General features: G+C 50.6%; 1 protein-coding gene across 7 annotated transcripts in view; it reads left to right on the top strand.

Annotated features, from left to right (window-relative positions):
* FAM53B (family with sequence similarity 53 member B) overlaps positions 1 to 18,836 on the top strand; it is a 51,768-nt gene that overhangs the window by 7,958 nt on the left and 24,974 nt on the right. For 2 of the 7 annotated variants that reach the window (XR_007507235.1, XR_007507234.1), the window contains exons 2-3: positions 10,369 to 10,563; positions 13,553 to 13,604. Coding sequence is in view for 1 of the 7 variants with exons in the window: in XM_049809965.1 (XP_049665922.1) it covers positions 10,495 to 10,563; positions 13,553 to 13,604 (121 nt within the window). In the remaining 6 variants the exon portion in view is untranslated. The other 5 variants (XR_007507233.1, XR_007507237.1, XR_007507236.1 and 2 more) reach the window with 4 other exon arrangements.

Genomic DNA, 18,836 nt, shown 5'->3' with positions numbered 1-18,836 from the left:
CAGATTTTTTAATATATATATATATATATTATTATTTTTTTCCTCCCTTTACTGCATGTTCACACTGTCATAAATGAGCTCGAGGAAGGCTGGGCAGGACGGTGTTTCTGCCAGCCCAAATAAAAGCAGGGACTGTTTTCATTTGCTCTTACTGCTGGATAGGTTTCTTTCTCCCATCTCCGAGACGGGCTGCAAAATCTGAGCTTTTATGGGTGCCAAGCTATAGTGGGGCTCATCCTGGTGGGAAGTAGGCACCTCCAGGGGATGAAGCATCCCAACACCGGGAAAATTGTCCTCTGCGAGCATTACTTTTCTGGCTGGGCGATCGCCTGGTGGGATACCTCGCTGGAGCCGTACCCCAGGCTCGCAGCGGCACGGGGGGAAAATGTTCCGCTGCCCGGCCCTTGGGAAGCCCCCAAAGGAGCCAAACCTGCAGGAGGTTTGGGCTCTACGTGCTGCTGACACCTCCCGGGAGCTGAGAGTGTATTATAGCAACAGATTCTGTATTATTCCAGCCTCACAAGCGTCTCCCTGCAATATTAAAAACACCAGCTGAAACCCAAGTCCAGACTCTCAATGAATGACTCTGTGGAAATGCTGTCGGGCGCGTTTCGGTGCCTCTTTGGCTTTGATTTAAATGGGTAAACACGGTGAGTGGGTGTTTGCTTTGACTTCTTCCTCATAGCGAAAGACTTCCTTTGAGGGAAGGTGAAGCCTCCAGTACTATTCCCCATCCCAGCATGGGACCATTCTGCCCACGGCTTGGTGCTGGCGATGCCTTCGCTGCGTGCCCAGGCCCGGTGCTGCCAGGTTTGCCCAGCAGCAGCGGGAAACCCCTAATTTCCCCAAGTATCGGGGATGCTGTGTGCCCAGGGCTCTGCTCACAGGTACGAATAACCCTCGCAGAGTTTGGATTTCTCCGTCTGGATGTGTCGTGATCATCTCGCCCAGCTGGGATGACGCTGCCGGACGTCCTTGGCTTTTGAAGTCATCTCCCCCGCTGCTTGTCCCACACTCTTAAGCTCCGTTCCCCTCAAAGCTTCCCAAAATCACCTCCGGCTTTGGCTGCACCAGGTTTATGTGCTGGAAATAGCCTTGCCGTGCAGCGGGAGGTTGCTGGAGGAGGCAGGGTGGTTGCAACCCGTCGTCTCCTTGCCCTGCTGAATTAGGAAGAGCCCCTTCTCCTCCTCACACGTTCCCCCTTTGCCACCAGAGCTATCGAAACCGGCTCCTTGGCAGCCCGTGCACGTAGGAGCCGTCCTCTGGTAACAGATTGTTATGTATTTAATGAACCCGAGGAAAACAAGAAATTTGAAGGCTGCGGGGCGATACAAGTTTGCTGTTCGGTCTGCCAAATTTCGTGCTAATTCAGACAACTCACAGATGTTTGGCTCCTCGTTCATTAAAGAGATTTATGGAAGATGCAGGGCTCGGAAATTTATTCCCGGTGTGCCAGAGAGATGGAGGTGGCAGCGTGGGCAAAGGTTTCCCAGCCCCAGAGGAATCCTTCCCTCCCTCCGCGGCCGAGGCGCTGCCGTACCTTCCTCTTGCCAACGTTGATGGCAACGAACGGACAAAGAGCAGGGAAATGTGCCTTTCAGTCGCTAGGAGGATTAATAAAGGCTCTAGGTTCGTCTTTCAGGAGCCGAGGAGCTCTTTGAAAGCTATTTTTCAGCTGAGGAATGACACTCCAGAGATTGCCCGAGAGCTGAAGTACTTTGGTCTGATGCAAACAGTGGTCTCGTAGGGTTTGTAGGTGACGGCCAGCATGTGTGGTACCCTCTGTGGGCACAGAGACCATCTGCTGAAAGCATTTGAAACTCTTGAAATGTTGCCTGCCTAGTTCAGGTAGATAATTTCAATTTTTGGAAGGTCCTAAGTGATTATTTTGCTGGGCTTCACAGGAAGGTTCTGCAATCTTAGGGTATTTATTTATCCGTAAAGGGGAAGTGGTAGGAGATGATGTGAAGTTTGGCAATCGATGCATACATCAGTATTTCCCTGCTTTGAATTCAGATATTTCTTTAGGGCCCATCAACCTCTACCGATTCTGCAGCTCAGCCTCAAAAAAGGGAGAAACCTGACTTCCAAATCTGTTCAGAGAGGGATGGTGGTGTTCTGGCGCTTGGCAAGCTTTCCTCAATTACGTTACGAGATGTCCCAGATCTTGCTCGTGCTTGGTCCGTGTGGTGGTTTTTTGGTGGTCGCCGACGAGTAGAAAGCGTTATAGTCGGCGTTGCAGCGCTGAACTCGCTTTGCAGCTCCAAGACGTGCAGAGACCCCAAGACATTTGGAGTAAGCAAGGAAGCCCGGGCTGGCCAAGAAGCCCCCCCCCCCAGCCCTCAGAGCATTATTATTTGGCTGTAAGTACGTGGACGCCGTGTTAGAGGTAGGTATTAAGATGGGTTTATGTGCTATTTGAAATTGTTTATGCTTGAGAAGTGAGTCTGTAAAAATGGCGTGGTGGGGCTGTGTTTACTGTCTCCGTCTCAGACATTTTGGGTTGTATATGGGAAAAGAATATGAGGAAGAAACAAGAATTGGTTTTTGTGTCTGTTTACTAGAGCAGCACGCTCTGAGTGGTAATTAAAAGTAAACCTGGACTCTGCTGGCTTGTTCAGCGTCCCTAGTTGTTGAGATTAAGCAGCCAAAGCAATTCTCAATTCAGCAATTCCTCAGCTTTTGGGAGCGTGGCCAACACTCACAGTGTCTCACAGACCATTGCAAATTCTTGTAATAAATCTTACAATAGGGGAAAAAAAATACCCCAAAAAACAAAACAGAAAGGTGAGATGGTTTGTTGGACCAGCAGGCTGGACTTCTGCTTCTGCTTCAGCTGCTCTTCTCCAGAGGCAACCCTTGGCCCAATATTTCCAATATTCCTTGGAAATGCTACTCAAAATTAGAAGCAATCCCCTAATGAGCAGATTAGGCGATGATTACAGGTTTGCTCAAAGAGAATGTGCCACTTCTACAGTCGCTGAGACTAAGAGCATCCTGTCGGATATGTCTATATGGCCCACGCGGTGCCGTGCAGAAATATTGGCAGCGTGCGTCCCCAAGCCAGCGTGGCTGCTGGGAGGGCTGCGTTCCTGGGGGGGGTGTGTCCCTGGGACCAAGAGATATTGAAGACCCCATGTTAGCGCTCCGAACGCGTATGCTCTTCGTTGTAACTACCGTGCGTGAGTTTTTGTGCAGCGAGCTGGGTCCTGCGTAGTCACGTCGCACCTCTCCGCTGGAGACCAGCAGTTTCCTCGTTCGTGCCTCTCGCTTGCCGGTTGCTGTTTTGCGATGACTAATTTTGCTCTCTTCTTTTCCTTTTCAGTTGCCAGGGAGGAAAAGGCAAAGTCACTGCCAGCACCATTTTCTTCGAGCTAAGATGTTGAGACAAAGCACCTCTGCCCCAACCCTGTCCTTTCAGTCCCTTTCCGCTGCTCGTGTGTAAGGGAGTCTTTCCCCTGCCACTCCTATTCCTTAAGAGCACGGGGGCAATAAACCTGATGTGTTTTACTCAACTAGACGGTGTGTAATTTTCCTTAATTGCTCTTATTTCTTTTCGGTGAGAGCTTGCCTGCAGACGAGGTCCAACCCAAACGTGCAGGTCTGTGCGTGAGCTTGGACTTCAGGCTCTCCCTCGATGCTGCGGGTGTTTGGACGTGTGTTTTGGGGCTCAGGGTGCTGGGGACCTGCTGCCTTGCGTGACTTCGGCGTCGGGTTGAGGTAGTTGCCCAGGTGCTTGGAGCCAGGGATTGGACTGAAATTATAGATATTTTTATTTGCTTAGTAATTAATTTACGGTTGTGGGCAGGACCCGGGTACATTAGCTGTTCCTGGTAGCGAGGGTTAACCTCAGACCTCCTTAAGCCAGGTTGCACGTGGCCATCCACGGTGGCTATACATCATATTTTCTGTTCCTAACGTGACCCCTCGAGATGGACGCTGTTGCGGTAAACCTCGGGCTCCTTCTGGTTGTGGATTTTGTTAGTGTGGCTGTAGAGGTTGGCTCTGTGCTGGCAGCTCTGCGGCATGCGTTGGTGAGAACTTCCATTCCTGTGTGAAGCTGTTGGTCGTAAGCAATGAGGTGATGCGGTTCTCAAAGCCGTGCAGACCTACGGAGTAACGCTCATCTTAAACACAACCCGTCGCTGCTTTCCCCTTTCCTATGCCGGCCATGAAAAATGTTAAGTGTAGGCAAGTCTTTTACTTACTAATTAATGCCAAAAGTGTGTCTTTATCTTGTTAGCCCTGGAAAAGTCTAGCCTAGCTGCAAGCAGGAGGCAGAGGAGGACGTTTCTTTATTCATTTTCTTTGGCTGGTAATTTCCGAGTAGCTGGAGCATGTGGTGAGCCCAGGGCTTTGCTGGGCAGGAGGGGAGCACTGTGCGGGACGCGTGGTCTCCTGCCTCTCGGCAGGACCGTGCTTGCCCTTCTAGGAGCTGGGGAAGACCCTGTGGACCAGGAGGAGGTAACTATGGGCTCAGGGCAAGACAGGACAGTGCTGCAGCCTTTCTGCTCCGAAGGCTGGGCAGCCTGGGGCAGCTCTTTCCTCTTGACGGAGTCCCGGGGGACGATCCTGACACGGCTGCATCCATGGAAATTCTGTCCTTTGAAGTCACGTGCGCTGACTCATGATCCTGTTTACTCGGGACTAGTCCATGGGGCATTTTCAGAGCGTAAAGACTTCTTCTCGGGCCCTGAATGGCATGTTTCACGTTTATTGGAGGTTTTTACCCCGTAACTAAAACCAATATTCACTAACCATGTGGAAGAGTGCTCAGGCAAGAGGAGCAAACTGCCCAGAGCTGAGCACCTCTCAGCCCTGCTGCAGAAGGCAAATTATTGGCCGAGTGAGGAAAGGAGCCCACACTTAGCTACGTGCAAATGATAGGCTTCAAGGATTTTTCCAAATTTGTAACACGATGAATCCACAAATTGAAGATGTACCTCTTGGCATGGTCCAAAGCACTGATGGTGAGACAGGCTGTGCAATGAGGAGATTCAATGTAGCCCCAAATCCCTCCTAAGGAGCGGGAGGATGGGGAGGGGGGCATGATTTTTAGCGTGGATAAAAATTGCAACGTGACGCTCTGTAGAATGCCTTAAACCTCACAATTTTCAATTGCAGTAACCAGTTTTGGCTATTTCCCCCAGTTCCTTGTAAGTCACCTGTGACGTTAGGGGGGTTTGGCTGGCTGCGGTGTGCCTGGGCTCCGCAACAGTCCGTCTGCACGGAGAAATCGAGATTTGTGTAGCAGGAGGGGAATTTATGGTTAATTGCTGAGGTAGGGGGTGTGGCTGAGCCTTAGAAACCTGCTCAGAGTTTGACCCGGAGGGATTAGGATTGGTTCTTCAGTCGTGGGCGTCTAAACTGCATTAAATAAACTTTGCGTTCACGGCAGCATTTCGCTCAGCCCATCGTTTTCTGCTCGGAGGAGGCGAGGTTGGTGTTTTCCACTGCCAAGCTGCATTTACTGCTTTTCCTCTCGGAGAGCCGTTTACATCAAACCGCTACGCCTGTCTTTGCTCGCATTCGTTGCTCCTTTGTGGCATTTTGCAACTTTTGAACCGGCGTCACTGAACCCTCCTGCCCTGTGACAAACCTCGGGGCAGCGGCTGCCAGAGGATGCGCTGAGCCGGGACACTTGGCTTGCTCCAGCCTTTTCTCCCGAAGCACCTCGTGCCTTCGTGTAGCATCAGCGTTGGCTCTCCAGAGCCGTACAGCCGGAGTTTGCGGTGTGGCGACGGGAATATTTTTTTGCTGAGCCGAAGCATGCTCTCAGTTGCGCCGTAGTGTTTTGGAATGACGCTGCTGGTGGCGATGGAGCCAAGTCCGCAGCTACACGGAGGATGAAGGCTCGGCTTGGGTGTTTGTCCTTCCTTCTCTTTCACGGAGTTTGGGAGGGATTTGGAAAAGGCTGGAAAACCTCTGCCCGGAGAGGGACGGGCAGCTCTTGGTTCCATTCAGAAAGTAAAGGTCAGGAATGCTTCCCTTTTCCACTTGCAGGGGTTTAAGAAAACTTTCTGTGCAGTCAAAAGGGTGCCTGAGTATTTTTTCAGGCACAGCACAGGGAACAGTGCTGGGCCATGGGGTAGGAAACGGGGTCCCGCATGGGTTGTGGCTTTTTCACTGAAGGCTTTGAGCAGCATTAAAAATTCAGCAGGGGCGGGTGATTGATATTCCGAGAGCGATCCCGCTGTGCTGTTTGCAAGGTGTATCAGTATGCAAAATACGGCTCCGGCGCCTCGTTCCTGTGTGCCCTTTCTGGCTGTAAATAGGTTTTATGTCAGTGTGTGTGTCTGGAGATGGATTATTGGAGCTGGACGGGGGTTGAATGTTTTCTGTACAGAGGGTGGTGGTCCCACAGCAAGTGAACATCTGCGATGCTGGTCCTCAGTCGCCTTCCCAAAGAATACTGCTGGAGGTCAGATGTACGGGTATGCGATGTTGGTTACTGTTCCAGCCGTGGCAGAGCATCCGACAGACAGTTTGCTAAATCCCGAGGTCTTTTCCATCCATTTCAGCGTAGCAGGTGAAGGGGGTACGGCCGCGTGGTGCTTGGAGTCCGCCGCACCAGTCGTGGTGCGGGGAGTGGGACCTCCCGGCCGGGAAGGGCTGTTTGCCCACGGCGAGCAGTTCTGGGGCTGTACTCCTTGCTGGTTCCTTGTAAGGAGCATATTTATTCACAAGCATTACCTTTCAAGCCCGTGGGTGAAAGTTGGGTCATCTGACTCTACTCTTTTTTCAGTGTAATTTTTTCCAAGCCCAATACTCTGTTGCTGTGATACTGGCCAGAAAGCAGCTCTAAGAGAAGCCTCTTTCCACCTCTGCAACTGCAAAGATGACACAGGCTTCCGCTCAGTCTCTATTTTGAAGTAATACCCGTGGAAAAAGCATAGTGTGCTCAAATTTGGGGATTTCCATGTGCTCGTGGGTGCTCTGTACAGCTCATGTCCATCGCAGCGGCTGTGGCCCAAGTCTAAACTTAACCGCGATGGAGGGATGGAGATAGTTCCTTTATCTGATTACAAATGAGGAACTACATTTCTTAAAATAATTAATGGTCCCCAAAGAGTATGTTTTTATTAGCATGTGTGTGTGTAAAAGCCTCCGGTCTATAAATACAGAGTAGTTTCCTCCTCAGAATCAATAGGGAGAACATCCCAGGTCTGCAGAAGCGTTTGTGTCCCACAGGATTTGTTTGGATCGAGAGGACGTGACGGGGCAGGACTGTGCCGGGTCACGCCATGTGTCGGGAGCCCGGTGAAGCAGGATGGGAAGCCGAAGATCACATTTCACTGGAAAGTTTTCCTTTTTATTGCAGTTTCTTGGTGGGGATGGTTTCAAAACCCAACCAAGAGGTAGTTAAAAGAGCCCAGACCTAAAAATGCGCCTCGGACCCAACGTCGGGTGGTGTTAACTGCCAGCTTGCTAGCGGTTTGCTGCGTTATCGTTCGGCTTGCGTTAATTGCAGGAGATGCAGTGGAGCAGGGAGAGGGGAGGGATGAAGTGGTGTGCGCTGCAGCCTGTCCGGCTCGGGCAGGGAACGTCTGCCTGTACTTGCCGCTGTTCCTGCCTGCTGGCTGCCGCACGCTTGGGTGTGTGTAGGAGTCTGCTGCAGCAACATTAACCATTACCTTAGGGAAAGATAATTATTTGTGAAGAAATCATACCCTGTTAACGAGGAACCCTGCTTAACTGCTTTCGTGCTGCTCTGAGTGCTTATTTGATCTTTGCTTCCCATGCTCCCAAACACGGCGAGTCCGGCTCCGCGGCAAGCATCCCTATCTCTGTGTCGGGATCAGGGACGACCCAGATTGTGGCAGATAATAATGAAAACCTCGAGGGTTTTTAGTCCCCGTCCTGTGCTTTAACCATCTATGGTATGGCGCAGGGGAGCAGGAGGGCACCAGCAGCTTTGCTCCGGGGGGTTTCCCCAATGCTGGAAGAAGGCTGGAGCCTCCCAAAAAGCCTCCTGCTCCTCATCCGTGGATGGGTTTTAAACCTGGCTCAGCTCCCCCGGCTCGGAGGCACGCACTGGGGTCTAAGCACTTCTCGTCTACTGGGCTGCTGTGGGCATGCTGGTCTCTGGGAGCCTGCTGGCCCCCCAAGTTTGGCAGGAGGGGATTTTTTTTTTCCTTGGGGAATGGGAGCTGTATTCTGGCAGCCAGCTCGGATATCGGCGGTGGCAGCCGCTACCCTGCTCCCTGTCCTCGGTCTGCGGCTCAACCGTGGGTAGCTGGTGGAGCTAAAATTGCAATGGGGAGCACTCACGCGGAGGAAAAGGAGATGAGCTGGCATGGATGGGGTGCTGCGCAGCTGCCAGCGGTGCCACGTTGTGCTGCTGGGGGCCAGTACTGGTGTTGGGGATCTTGCTGTAAAACACTGGAGGCTTCGGCAGCGAGCAACCACCAGTGTTGCTTATTTTCCCCCTGTATTGCTGTTTCCGTGTGATTTGGTCCTCACTTCCATGCATCTCTGTCCCCATCTGTTCCCTGTTACGTGCAGCCCTTTTCGGGGAGCATCCCCTCGCCTCGTGTTTGCTCAGAGCCTGGCGGAAGCAGCCGTCCCTCCTGAACGGGACCTCTAGGTTTTACTGCATACCAATATATTTGATGCAAGGACTATCAAAATGCAGAAATACAAAACTCCCGTGGAGCTTATTAACGACCGTCCAGCGACTCTTTCTGCTTGCTCCTGGAAAACAGCTTGATGTCCCCAAGCTGGCCCCAGCATGGGGCTGGGGGAGGCTCCTGAGCGTAACCCTGGGGGTCCGTGTGCTGTAACAGAGGTGTCTGAGCTGCCTCCAGCATCGCCGGGGAATTGCAGCCCCGCGGTGATGGGGGCACGTTGCTGTGTTAGTCAACTGCTCCTCCAGCCACCCCATCCTCCCTTACGTCGTGCTCTCCTCGCACGAACCCGGGCTATCCGTAGTATAAATACGCCATCTGGGCTCGCCAATTATGTGTCATTTTGACAGTTTGAAATGTTTTGCTTTTCTATTTGGCGCGTTTCATTTGGTTATTGGGTTGCCCAGAGGTTTATGACGAAGCTACCAGTAAATTGTATATTATAAGCCCACTGATGTCCCATAAGAAGCTGGAGACTGTACCAGGTGCCCTTGGGAACAATAAATCTTTGGAAAATGTATTGATTACCAATCCTGGCTTTGCACTCTGGATGAACTTTGTCCTCGGAAAAGAATAGAAGGTGATTTTTCTTTACCAGCCAGCTGGCCTTCAAATGAGCTACTCATAACACTATCGCAAACTCTAATCCAAGTAAACACGGAAAAGATGATTTACGAGTTGGGAAGAGAAGCCGTATCAGCTTGTAATGAGGTTTAATACTTAGTGGCATATTCTCAAACATTGTCCTTAAATATCGCAATTGAGTTTTGACTGCATGTTACAAGATCAGTGTTTTATGCTCTTTGGATCATGAAAATGGTGGTTTTGGTTGTTTGCGTTAACTGCAAGGCAACAAAATAGCAAAATGGGATTAGAGGAGTCATTTGGGGAAAACACTGATTTCTATAACCAGATTTGAATTGCAATCTGTCTGCTTTTACACAGGGGTAAGTTTATCGGAGACGATGCCAGGAGGTGAGGCAGAGCTCATGGTCAGGTCTGTGCAGTGCTGTGTGAGCCTGGCTTGCAGTTCATTTTTTAATATGTGCTCCTCATTGTGCAGCCTTTAGCTTTTGCTACCTAAAACTTCCTAAGAAATAGGTAAGGATCCAGAGGCATATAGTGTGGTCCTTAGGATTTCACAGCAGGGAGCTCTCTTCTTCCTTGCAGGCAACTCTTTGCCTTGGTTTTTTCCCCAAAGGGCTCTTTGTGGGTTGGGAATCGAGGAGTAACTGGGGTGGGATAGGGGCATCCAGGGGATTTCAGAGCCTTAACGATGCTGGAGCGGCTTTTTCTGCTGGACATCTGCTCCCCGTTGGTCTGGGAGCAAGGGTTTCTGCGAGATCAACCCTGGGGCTTTAACAAGCCCTTCTTTCAAAGCCTCAGTATCTTTGATATAGGGGATGTGAGTTCCCTTTCTCAAAGGGAGAATTCAGAGGAAACTTTGTTTGTTTGTTTATTTATTTGCCTGAAATACTTCTGTCCCTCTGTATCGCCTTGTGTACCTTACGTGCTTCCAACAGCTCCTGTGAGCGCCTGTCCCGTGAAACACCTTTGCGCTGCTGGGCTACAGAGGAACACCAACAATATTTAAGAGTCTAAAATAAATACTCCCCCGGAGTAACCGCCGTTGGGGTGGTTTTTGGGCAGCGCTCTCCCCTTGCCCAGCACACCCACCCTCCATCCCACCGTCCCGCCAGGCAAGTCCCTTAAAGCTGTTCCTCTCTCTCTGTGCGCGCAGGGAGTTTTCCCGCGGGGCCGAACCTTTCCCAGGGGAACATGGACTGAAAAAGGAGCTTCACCAGACCACGGCTGCCGGCACCCTTCGCCTGGACCCTGATGGACTCCGAGGCAGGACTGCATTACCATGGTGATGATCTTAACCAAAACTCGGGAAAACAAAGGTGCTGACTCCGTAACATGCAGGACTGAGCTGGTAAGCTTTGTGAAATCTTTGTTCAAGACTCTTTTGCTGCCAAGAGTTTTGCCATAGCTTTATAATAAGGGGGGTTTGTGCTGCAGGGCTGGATCTTTAGATGGTTTATAGCACCGATTTCTACTGAGCTGTATTAATATCCAAGGAACAGGTGATCAGTAAATGATTGGAGTGCTGTGGCTTTTGCATATGTGAATTTCGGTAAGCGTGCAATGGAATAAACAGTAGAAAAAAAATAAAATCAATGCCGTGAATAACATGGGTGAGAAGTTGCTTCACCAACAGCGAACAGATGCTCATCATTAATAGGAGGATGAGCAAGTGGGGAGCAGGATTAAGTGGGAGATGGCAAAGGGCAGTGCTGTGATACTTAACAGTCTCGCTGACAGCCTGGAGAGCTGCAAATCCAACCACGCCGAATGAGCAGGGAATAAAAAAAAAAAAAAAACAAAACCAAAAACAAATCGGGGCAGCAAACATTAAATGATGCTGCAAGGGGTGAGCGAGGCTGTGGGGCTGAGCGTACCTGTGGTAATGGCAAATGAGGGGCAACACGTTGTCTGGGGAGCAAGCGAGGGTGGGGAGCAGGGGCAGGAGAAGGAGGTGGGGGATGATGGAGAGCCAACTGGGAAAGCCCAGAGCAAAGCTGGTCGTGAACCTTTGCTCCTCTGTCCTCCAGGAGAGCTGGTTGTAGTCCGAGAAGAAATTAGACCGAAAGGCTATTCCTCGCAGGGTGCGCTGAGAGCCTCAGATAAGGGCGTGCAGGAACACAGCAGGAAGCGTCTGGCAGGATTAACCATAAATGGGCTTTTTGAGCATAAAAGAAATATAAATACCTAAGTTTGTTGAGGATGATGAACTGTCCGGCCAGGCTTCCCGGGCAGATAGTGCAGCGTTCCGGGGCGAAGGCAGGCTGCCCTGGCAGTGCACGGTGGAGGAGAAGGCAAGCAAGCCAGAGGCAGCATTAAATCCTGCCTTAAAAGGGTGAAATTTGGGAAGGAAGGATATTGATATATTAGAATATCTTTGCTTTAGCGTTGGTTCCAGCCAGGAAGGCGGCATCTCCTGCGGCTGCTGCTGGGAACGGCAAGGGGGGAGCCCGAGCATCCGACGCCGGCTGTGCCCCAGGAGGTGTGCGGGGCGGGTGGAGGGGAACTTGCTGCAGAGGAGCAGATGAGAAGTAGTTTCTTCTAGTACTACGGGAAGGGATGGGCACTTGGGCTGTCCGATGGCAGGCAGCGGAGGTGCAGAGCCGTAACGCGAAACTTTGCCCTTGTGTGTTTGCCGAGTGCCTCCCGCAGCTCTGGGGCTGGGTCAAATAGTGCTCCGACGGTTCTGGTTACACAAGTTGAATTGCCGGGTTGTCCGCGCTGTTAAATTGGGGCAGATATTCACAAGAAGACTGATCCATCAAAGAAAGGAAGAGGTTTTTTGTTGACTTCATGGGAAAGGCCAAAAAGCAAAACCTAAAGGAAACAAGTGTCTGAGCAGTGGGACAGTATCACCTACCAACAACCCACGGGCTCGTTCGGTTCAGTTCCCAATTTGATGTTAAGGCAAAACTCTTACAAAATGGTAATTATACTCAGTATGGGACGTCACCTAAAGGTGTTCCTCCCCTCCCGTGCTTGCAGGCAGTAGCTGGGCTCTGGGGCTGGCACACAGATGGGTTCTGGCACGACTGCTGCCTTCTCTGGGGCTTGTCCCTCTTCCATCCCTGCTCCACTTTGGCCACTCTTTGGAGACAGCGCCTGTCCTCGCTGTATCCTGATTAATTCTACCTGCCACTTCATAAGGTGGGGCTTGACAGATAGAAATAGCCTGACTTCACCTAGAGAAGTGGCACATGCTCCAAAGAAGGTGACCAACCCTTATTTACCTTTTCCACATCTGCATCCCATCGTTGTTTTCTGCCTCCACATCCCTCCGTGTTCAATATTGACAATATTCTGTGTATGAAGTGGGATCCTTTTGTTGGATTACTCTGTACAGGCAGGTGCCAGCATTTGGTACATTATTATTATTGTTATGTGAGCAGGCAATGTGTAGAACATGGATCAGGAGAGAAGATGTGAATGTGGTGGCCTAACGCCAGATGAAACGCGGCTATGACAGCGCAGATGAACGGCGAGGTCATGCTGGTGCTTCCTCAGATGACATAAAGCCTCGGTCAGATGGGATGGTGTTGCCAGGAAAGACAATTCAGAAGCAGAATATGGGTATTTTGGGGGATAATAAAAGAACAATTAGTATGAAAGTGTGTTTTTTCAGACATAGCTGAAATGGCATGTAGCTCAGATGACATATTGATTTATTATATATAAAACTGTCCATGCCCATGTTTAGAAGTCTGATGATGTCTCTTACACCGTCAAGAGGAAAATTCTTGGGAAAAAAAGAGCGTAAAAAGCAACAGAGATTATTTTGTACCCATATAGTGGTGTTTTTCCCTACTTCTAGTGCAAATCAGCACAATCCGAACACAGTCTCCCCAGAAGTGCTAGGGTGAGGGTGCCTTGCCTTAGAAACACACTGTGTTTAAAAATACCCCAACTAATAGCCACTTTGTACCTAGATGGGAGGTTGTAATGGGCTTGGATGGGGTTCAGGTACTGCTGCTGCTGTTTCTTGCCCAGTCCAGAATTTCTGTTGAATTGCTGCTCCCGGTTTAGTTTCTCTGGTGTTTTGGGTCCAGGGGCTGGGGACCTCGCTGCAGCTATTCCCGTGGGCAAGGACTAGTTGCAGGACCCATGATCTGCAAGCTCGAGCCTCGACTCTGACTCTCCGCAGCTTTTAATTAAGTTTGATTCCGTTGAGGGAAGGTGGCTGGGTCTGTCCCCCAGTCCCTGCCAAAACGGGACCGTCACGGGCATCCGAGACTCTCCTCCCTGCTGGGTGCCGCGTGGCTTTGCCGAGGCTGGAGGCAGCGTGGTTGCTGGTGCCCCGTTCAAGTCTGCGAGAAGTGAATAATTTTTCTGGTTGTTTGCAGCACACTCCAAAGATGAGTCAAGGACCTACCCTCTTCTCTTGTGGCGTGATGGGTAAGTAACAGAAACTTCTGTCTGTATTTACTCCTGCTTCCTTATAGTGATGGGTGGGAAGACGTCCTGGCTAGCTGGATCTCTCCAAAAAATGCTCCCCTGCAGACCCCAGGGCGGGCATCCACCCATCTTCCCCACAGAGCGGGGATGGAAGGTCACCCTCCCCACCACCCACTAGTGATGGCCATCACGCCCATGCCACCCCCCATCCTAGAGGTGCTTGTCCTGCCCTGTTGCCATTGCTGAGTGAATTGCTCATCTCCTTTCCCCAGGCTTTGATATATCTGCTTATTTTTAGAGTAACTCGTACAGTTGAGATTATAAGCATTTTGGGTCTGAGATTGTGTTTGCGTATCCAGCCCATGACTGTGGCTCTTGACTGGTTTGCACGATGCAAGTGATAAATATCAGTGTTATCATTAAAATGTTCTACCACTGGGCACAAAGTGTTTGGACAGGCCTCAAACAGTAAGGAAAATGTCTTATTTTTGCCTTTGACGATAGCCACGGTACAGGATATTTAATACCTTTTATGTCAGAGCTTGCTATCAATTTTTATGCTGAACAGCCACCAAAATTGATAGGGGATTGGTGCCTTGGCCAATGATCCTGAAAAATTGATAGTGCTGGAGGATGTGCTGTTATATTGTGCTCTTTGGGTTTTGTAGGGGGGAGCCAGTCACTAGGCAAAGTCTCAAAACCCAATTAAAATTGTAGGTCAAGTTTGAGCCAAGCTACTTGCTATAAAAGCCAATACTTTACAGACAAAGAGGCTGCCCCTTTTCTTCATGGACACAACTCTCATTAGCGTTAATGGGAGCCGAGCACATGCATTGACAGGAGATATTTCCCAAGCTCTCTGATAACTCCAGTCATTGGGGGAGGCGGGGGAAGATGGAAAGCGTTTGAATTTTTTCAGATGAAAGTCACAAGCTTCAAAGTCAAGAAGGGGTAGAGACAGCCCGTTCCCTTTCTCCTGCCTGTCAAACATGAGTGAGGAACAAAGAAACCCAATCAGATGGTTTTGTCTTGCGCTGTGGCACTGGCAGGCTCTTCAACAGATATGAAGAGTCTACGCCTAATTGAAAAGCAGCTTATCTTTAAGAGCTTTTACAAAGCCTTCTGTGTCTTTGTAGCACTGCGCTGGTCTTACTTGGCTGCCAAATTATCCTGTTTCCAAGGGAACTGAATATTACCTCCTTGACCATGGCTTGCCATGTAATGGTCTTTGGCATGCCCAGTCGAGAGGAGCCAGTCTTTCCAGCGCACAAGGGCATCAGCTGGCTTGGGTTTAATTTTAGCCATCTTTCCCAAATGCTCTTCTTGATGTCTCCAAATGTGGGCCACCGTCACAGACCAATCCAGTGTTAAAATTTGCTTGACGTTTTGAATAAGTCCCATGGTTATAATGGCACCAAATGTGAAACTGGGGGAATATTTCAGGTCAAAGGGCCGAGTCCCTATCAGTGGAAAGCGCTGAGATAAATAAACACAGTGAAGTTTGGACTGGCAGCGCCGCCAATGGGAGGCGAAGACTTATAGTCCCACGTAGGACGTTGGGGGGATGGAGGGAAGTTGGCTGACTTTTCTGGAGTTTCAGCCAGAAGAGGCTGACGGTCTTAGCACAGGGTCTTCCCAGTTGCCCTTGGGGGCAAGGGCAGGAATGCAGCTCGTGGCTGGTCCCAGTGGCCGTGGGACAGCAGGGCAGAGGGAAGCCCAGCCTCAGCCAGGCTGCCAGGGAGAGCATCATCCAAACCCTGGAGTTTCCCACAGGCATCGGCTCAGGAGCGTTTATCTCCAGGAAGGAGATTGAAGAAGTTGGGTCAAAGCTCCAAGGGGTGCGTAATGCCCCATGACCAAGAAAGCCAGCTGGCCCGAGATGGTGAGGCTGTGTTCCTGCTTACCCATGGCATAATGTGGGGAAAAAGAGTAAACTGAAGCCCACACACCTTAGATTTATATACCTTGTAAGGTACTAAACACCAGAAGAATCTGAAAATGGATTATGGATTGTAATATAACTCAATATATGAGTAAACATTATTAAAGACTTGCGATGTCGGATGATGCAATGTTAGATCCACTTCTCAAGGTGATCTAGATAATATTTTGATTTTTAGATTTATAAAAAGTACTCCTGCCAGTGTGATGATAATATTACTAAAAAGATTGGGTTTTGTCTTTATATAGCCCTTTGCTGGGAGGAAGATTAAAGGTGAAATGCCTAAAACTATAAATTCAACAATTGCTTTTTTCCTTTCCCCTTGATGGGTCCTTGAAAGACCTGGGAGTATAAGAATTGTCCTGTTGTTGGTTAGGTGATTTTTCTCCTTTTTTTCCCTTTCCTTCCCGTGCAGTGTCCACCGCACGTCCCCAGTGAAAATACCAGTGACTGTGCTAGAGAAAGAAGGTGGCATGATAGAAAGTTGGGCCATTACTTTTGACTTCCTGTACTGAAATTTTTCTGTCTTTGGGTGGACGGCAGAGGAAAATTTCCAATATTTTAACAAGGCATTGGCAGCATCGGCTAACCTTTCCCTAACAGGTGTATAAGCAGCACTCAACGTCTCAATCGGTAGGACCGGAGTCTGCCCTGGTCCGGCTTTCTAAGAGAAACTCAGCGGGCATATGCCAACAGCCATGGCCTCGTATTTTCTGTGTAAGCAAGAACTTATCTTTGAGGCAAGCCGCAGGCAGGGTTTTATTGAGGCTGTGACAAGGCGCTTGTGAGTGCAGTCGCCCCGGCTGCAGGATCAGAGTCCTGGCACGGTGGGTGTTGCACGCACAGCCCTGCTCGTAAAAGAGGAGGAGGAGGATGGGTTTGAGCCCATCAGGGACAGATTCTGCATACATCCTCTGTGAAACGCTCTTTTAAAAGTCACCGTCGTTTGCTTTTCCCCTTGGAAAGCACCCCCAGAATTTGTCCTCGCAGGGTGCTGCGGCAGAGCGGGGTGATGGACGAAGCGCGCGGTCAGCTCATCTGTCCTTCGGCACGCTCCGCCGCCGGCGCGGTTCGGCAACGCCACCGGTCCGAGAGGCGAGCGTTCCGGGAGGGTTACAGCCTTGGATCTCGTAGTTGCACATGAAGTGGCTTTTGACCCGGCGTGGGTGACGGAGGAAAGCCGAGAAGCCAGAAGAAAAGCCAGCCCGTGGGGGTGATGCCCCTCGATCGCATCCCGAGAGCACCCGTAGGGCTCGCACGCCTCCTTTCTGAACCGAGATTTCCTGGGATTTCGGGGTTCTTTTTTTGGAAAGGCTATCAGCGTAGAGCAGCACCTCGGTGCGTGTTCAAGCACGGTCAACCTGCAAAGAGCAAAAGCCACGCGGGGAAAGCCGGCGAGGCGTAGCTGGAGCGGGGACACCTCGCCAGAGGATCGCGTTGAAGAGCGGGGCACGTTTTGCCGTCGAGGTGGGGAATTTCCCTCCCCTGTGCAGGCTGTTGGCACGAGGAGCCCGCAGCCCACTGGTGTGTTTATTCTCCGGCGGTAGGTCTGGGGGCCGTTGTTTTCATTTCCCATTGAAGCACAGCTCCGCGCATCGTATTTTAATCTTATTTCTGCAACAGGAAGGCTCTGCGGTACTGCCATCAACTAATTACAAGCATTAAATTTGTTCCACATTTAGAAATCATCTCTCGAACATAAACAGGGGACAGTGGAAAATGCAGGCTACCTTCTCCCCTGTGCACGGGGACCAGGGGACCGAAATTCGACTTGAACAACATGTGAAAAAAGGGAATTGGATGTGCACCTGTGTGAAGAGAAATGTTTGGGTTACGATCCAAACAGAATTTATCTGCCAAAAAGGAGAAGAAAAACTGATTGAAACCCGTAATTGCTTTACAAGTTGCCGTAATAAATTATGTATTAATGTAAATTATTTCATGGGAAAAGAACGTAGAGGAAACTTGAGCAGAAGGATCATGCATTATGTATAAAAAGGAACTGTAAAAATATTATAGCAGCACATTTGTGCTGCTGTAGTTAAAGTTGTGTCAGCGTTTTGGTTTTACACCCTTCTCTATGGTTATGAATGTGGTCATTAAAATTTACTCTGTGTCACCAGAGGACCACGGCAGTCGTTTAAAAAGCCCGTGGCCGTCCCGAAGCTGCCAGGTGCCTGGCTTGTCCGTGCGCTGCTCCTGCAAAACCTGGAGCTCAGCAATTGGAAACCCGGCTGTGATGCTCTGAGGATGGATCCCATTCTCCGTGGGGCTGTGCAAAGCTCTCGGGAATGTTTGGAGGACAACACCCATCTCCTCGATTTTGGGACGTGACTTCAGCCCACGAGTGCTTGGTGCCCTGGACCACCGCGCTGGTTTGACGCGGCGAAGGTTGCGCAGGAGAACAGACGGATGTTGTTAAGGGTTCACGGTCACTCTTAAAAGTGAATGTCTTGGTTTTGCCCAAAAGGAAATTTAGGAATAGATAGCAGTGCCGATAGTGTTTGCGCACGCTATCGACGATCCCGGGGGCAGGTTGAGCCGTGCTTGCGTGCAGGTGGCTTCTGGCTTGTCTCTGAAAATAGGAGAGGGAGGAATATAAACCAGGTGAGGATGGCCCGGCAGCCAGAGCCCGGGATGTGCCAGGGCTTGCTGGGGCTTGTTGCCGCTTGCCCAGCCCGACGAGCCCTGCCGGCGCGCGGTGGCGAGGCACTAGCCTCGCACGGAAAGCAGACGCTGCGGCTTGCAGCGATGGCCGCTCTTCGCCCGCACCCCAAATTCTGTGGCTGTTGGACACCCAACATCTCCCTCCCGGAGCAACCCTGGCAGGGCTGCTCTCCCCAACCCCAGGGTCAACGGCTCTGCCACCAAATTCTTCCCGAGGCCGGGCAGGGCGGTGGGGAGACGTCCAGGTTCGGGGGGTGACATGGGAGCCAGGGCTCAGATCGCTCTGTCCAGGGCTGGATCAGAGCTAAGTATCGCAGCCTTGCTTTGGAAAGCAGAAATAGTTTGGATTTGGGTCCCCCCGAGGCTGGGCAGCCTGGGAGCTTGCAGCTGTAACCTGAATTTCTTGCTGCTTCGTGCATGGTTTGCAGGAGGGCTCGAGCTCTTCTGCCGAGGCCAGAGAGGGCAGGACGAGAAATTCAGTCCTCCCCAGGCTGCCGCTAACAATCCTCTGTGTCTTCGGAGCTGCAAAGCTATTTCACAACCAAAGAGATGCCAGAAAATTCACTTTGTGTTGCCTCACCCTGGAAATAGAGATTTGCAGATCAAAACGTCTCGAAAGAACT

Source organism: Accipiter gentilis, chromosome 9 (genome assembly GCF_929443795.1).
Source record: "Accipiter gentilis chromosome 9, bAccGen1.1, whole genome shotgun sequence".
In the NCBI taxonomy this organism is placed as follows: Eukaryota; Metazoa; Chordata; class Aves; order Accipitriformes; family Accipitridae; genus Astur; species Astur gentilis.
This window is presented reverse-complemented; position numbering and strand designations above follow the sequence as displayed.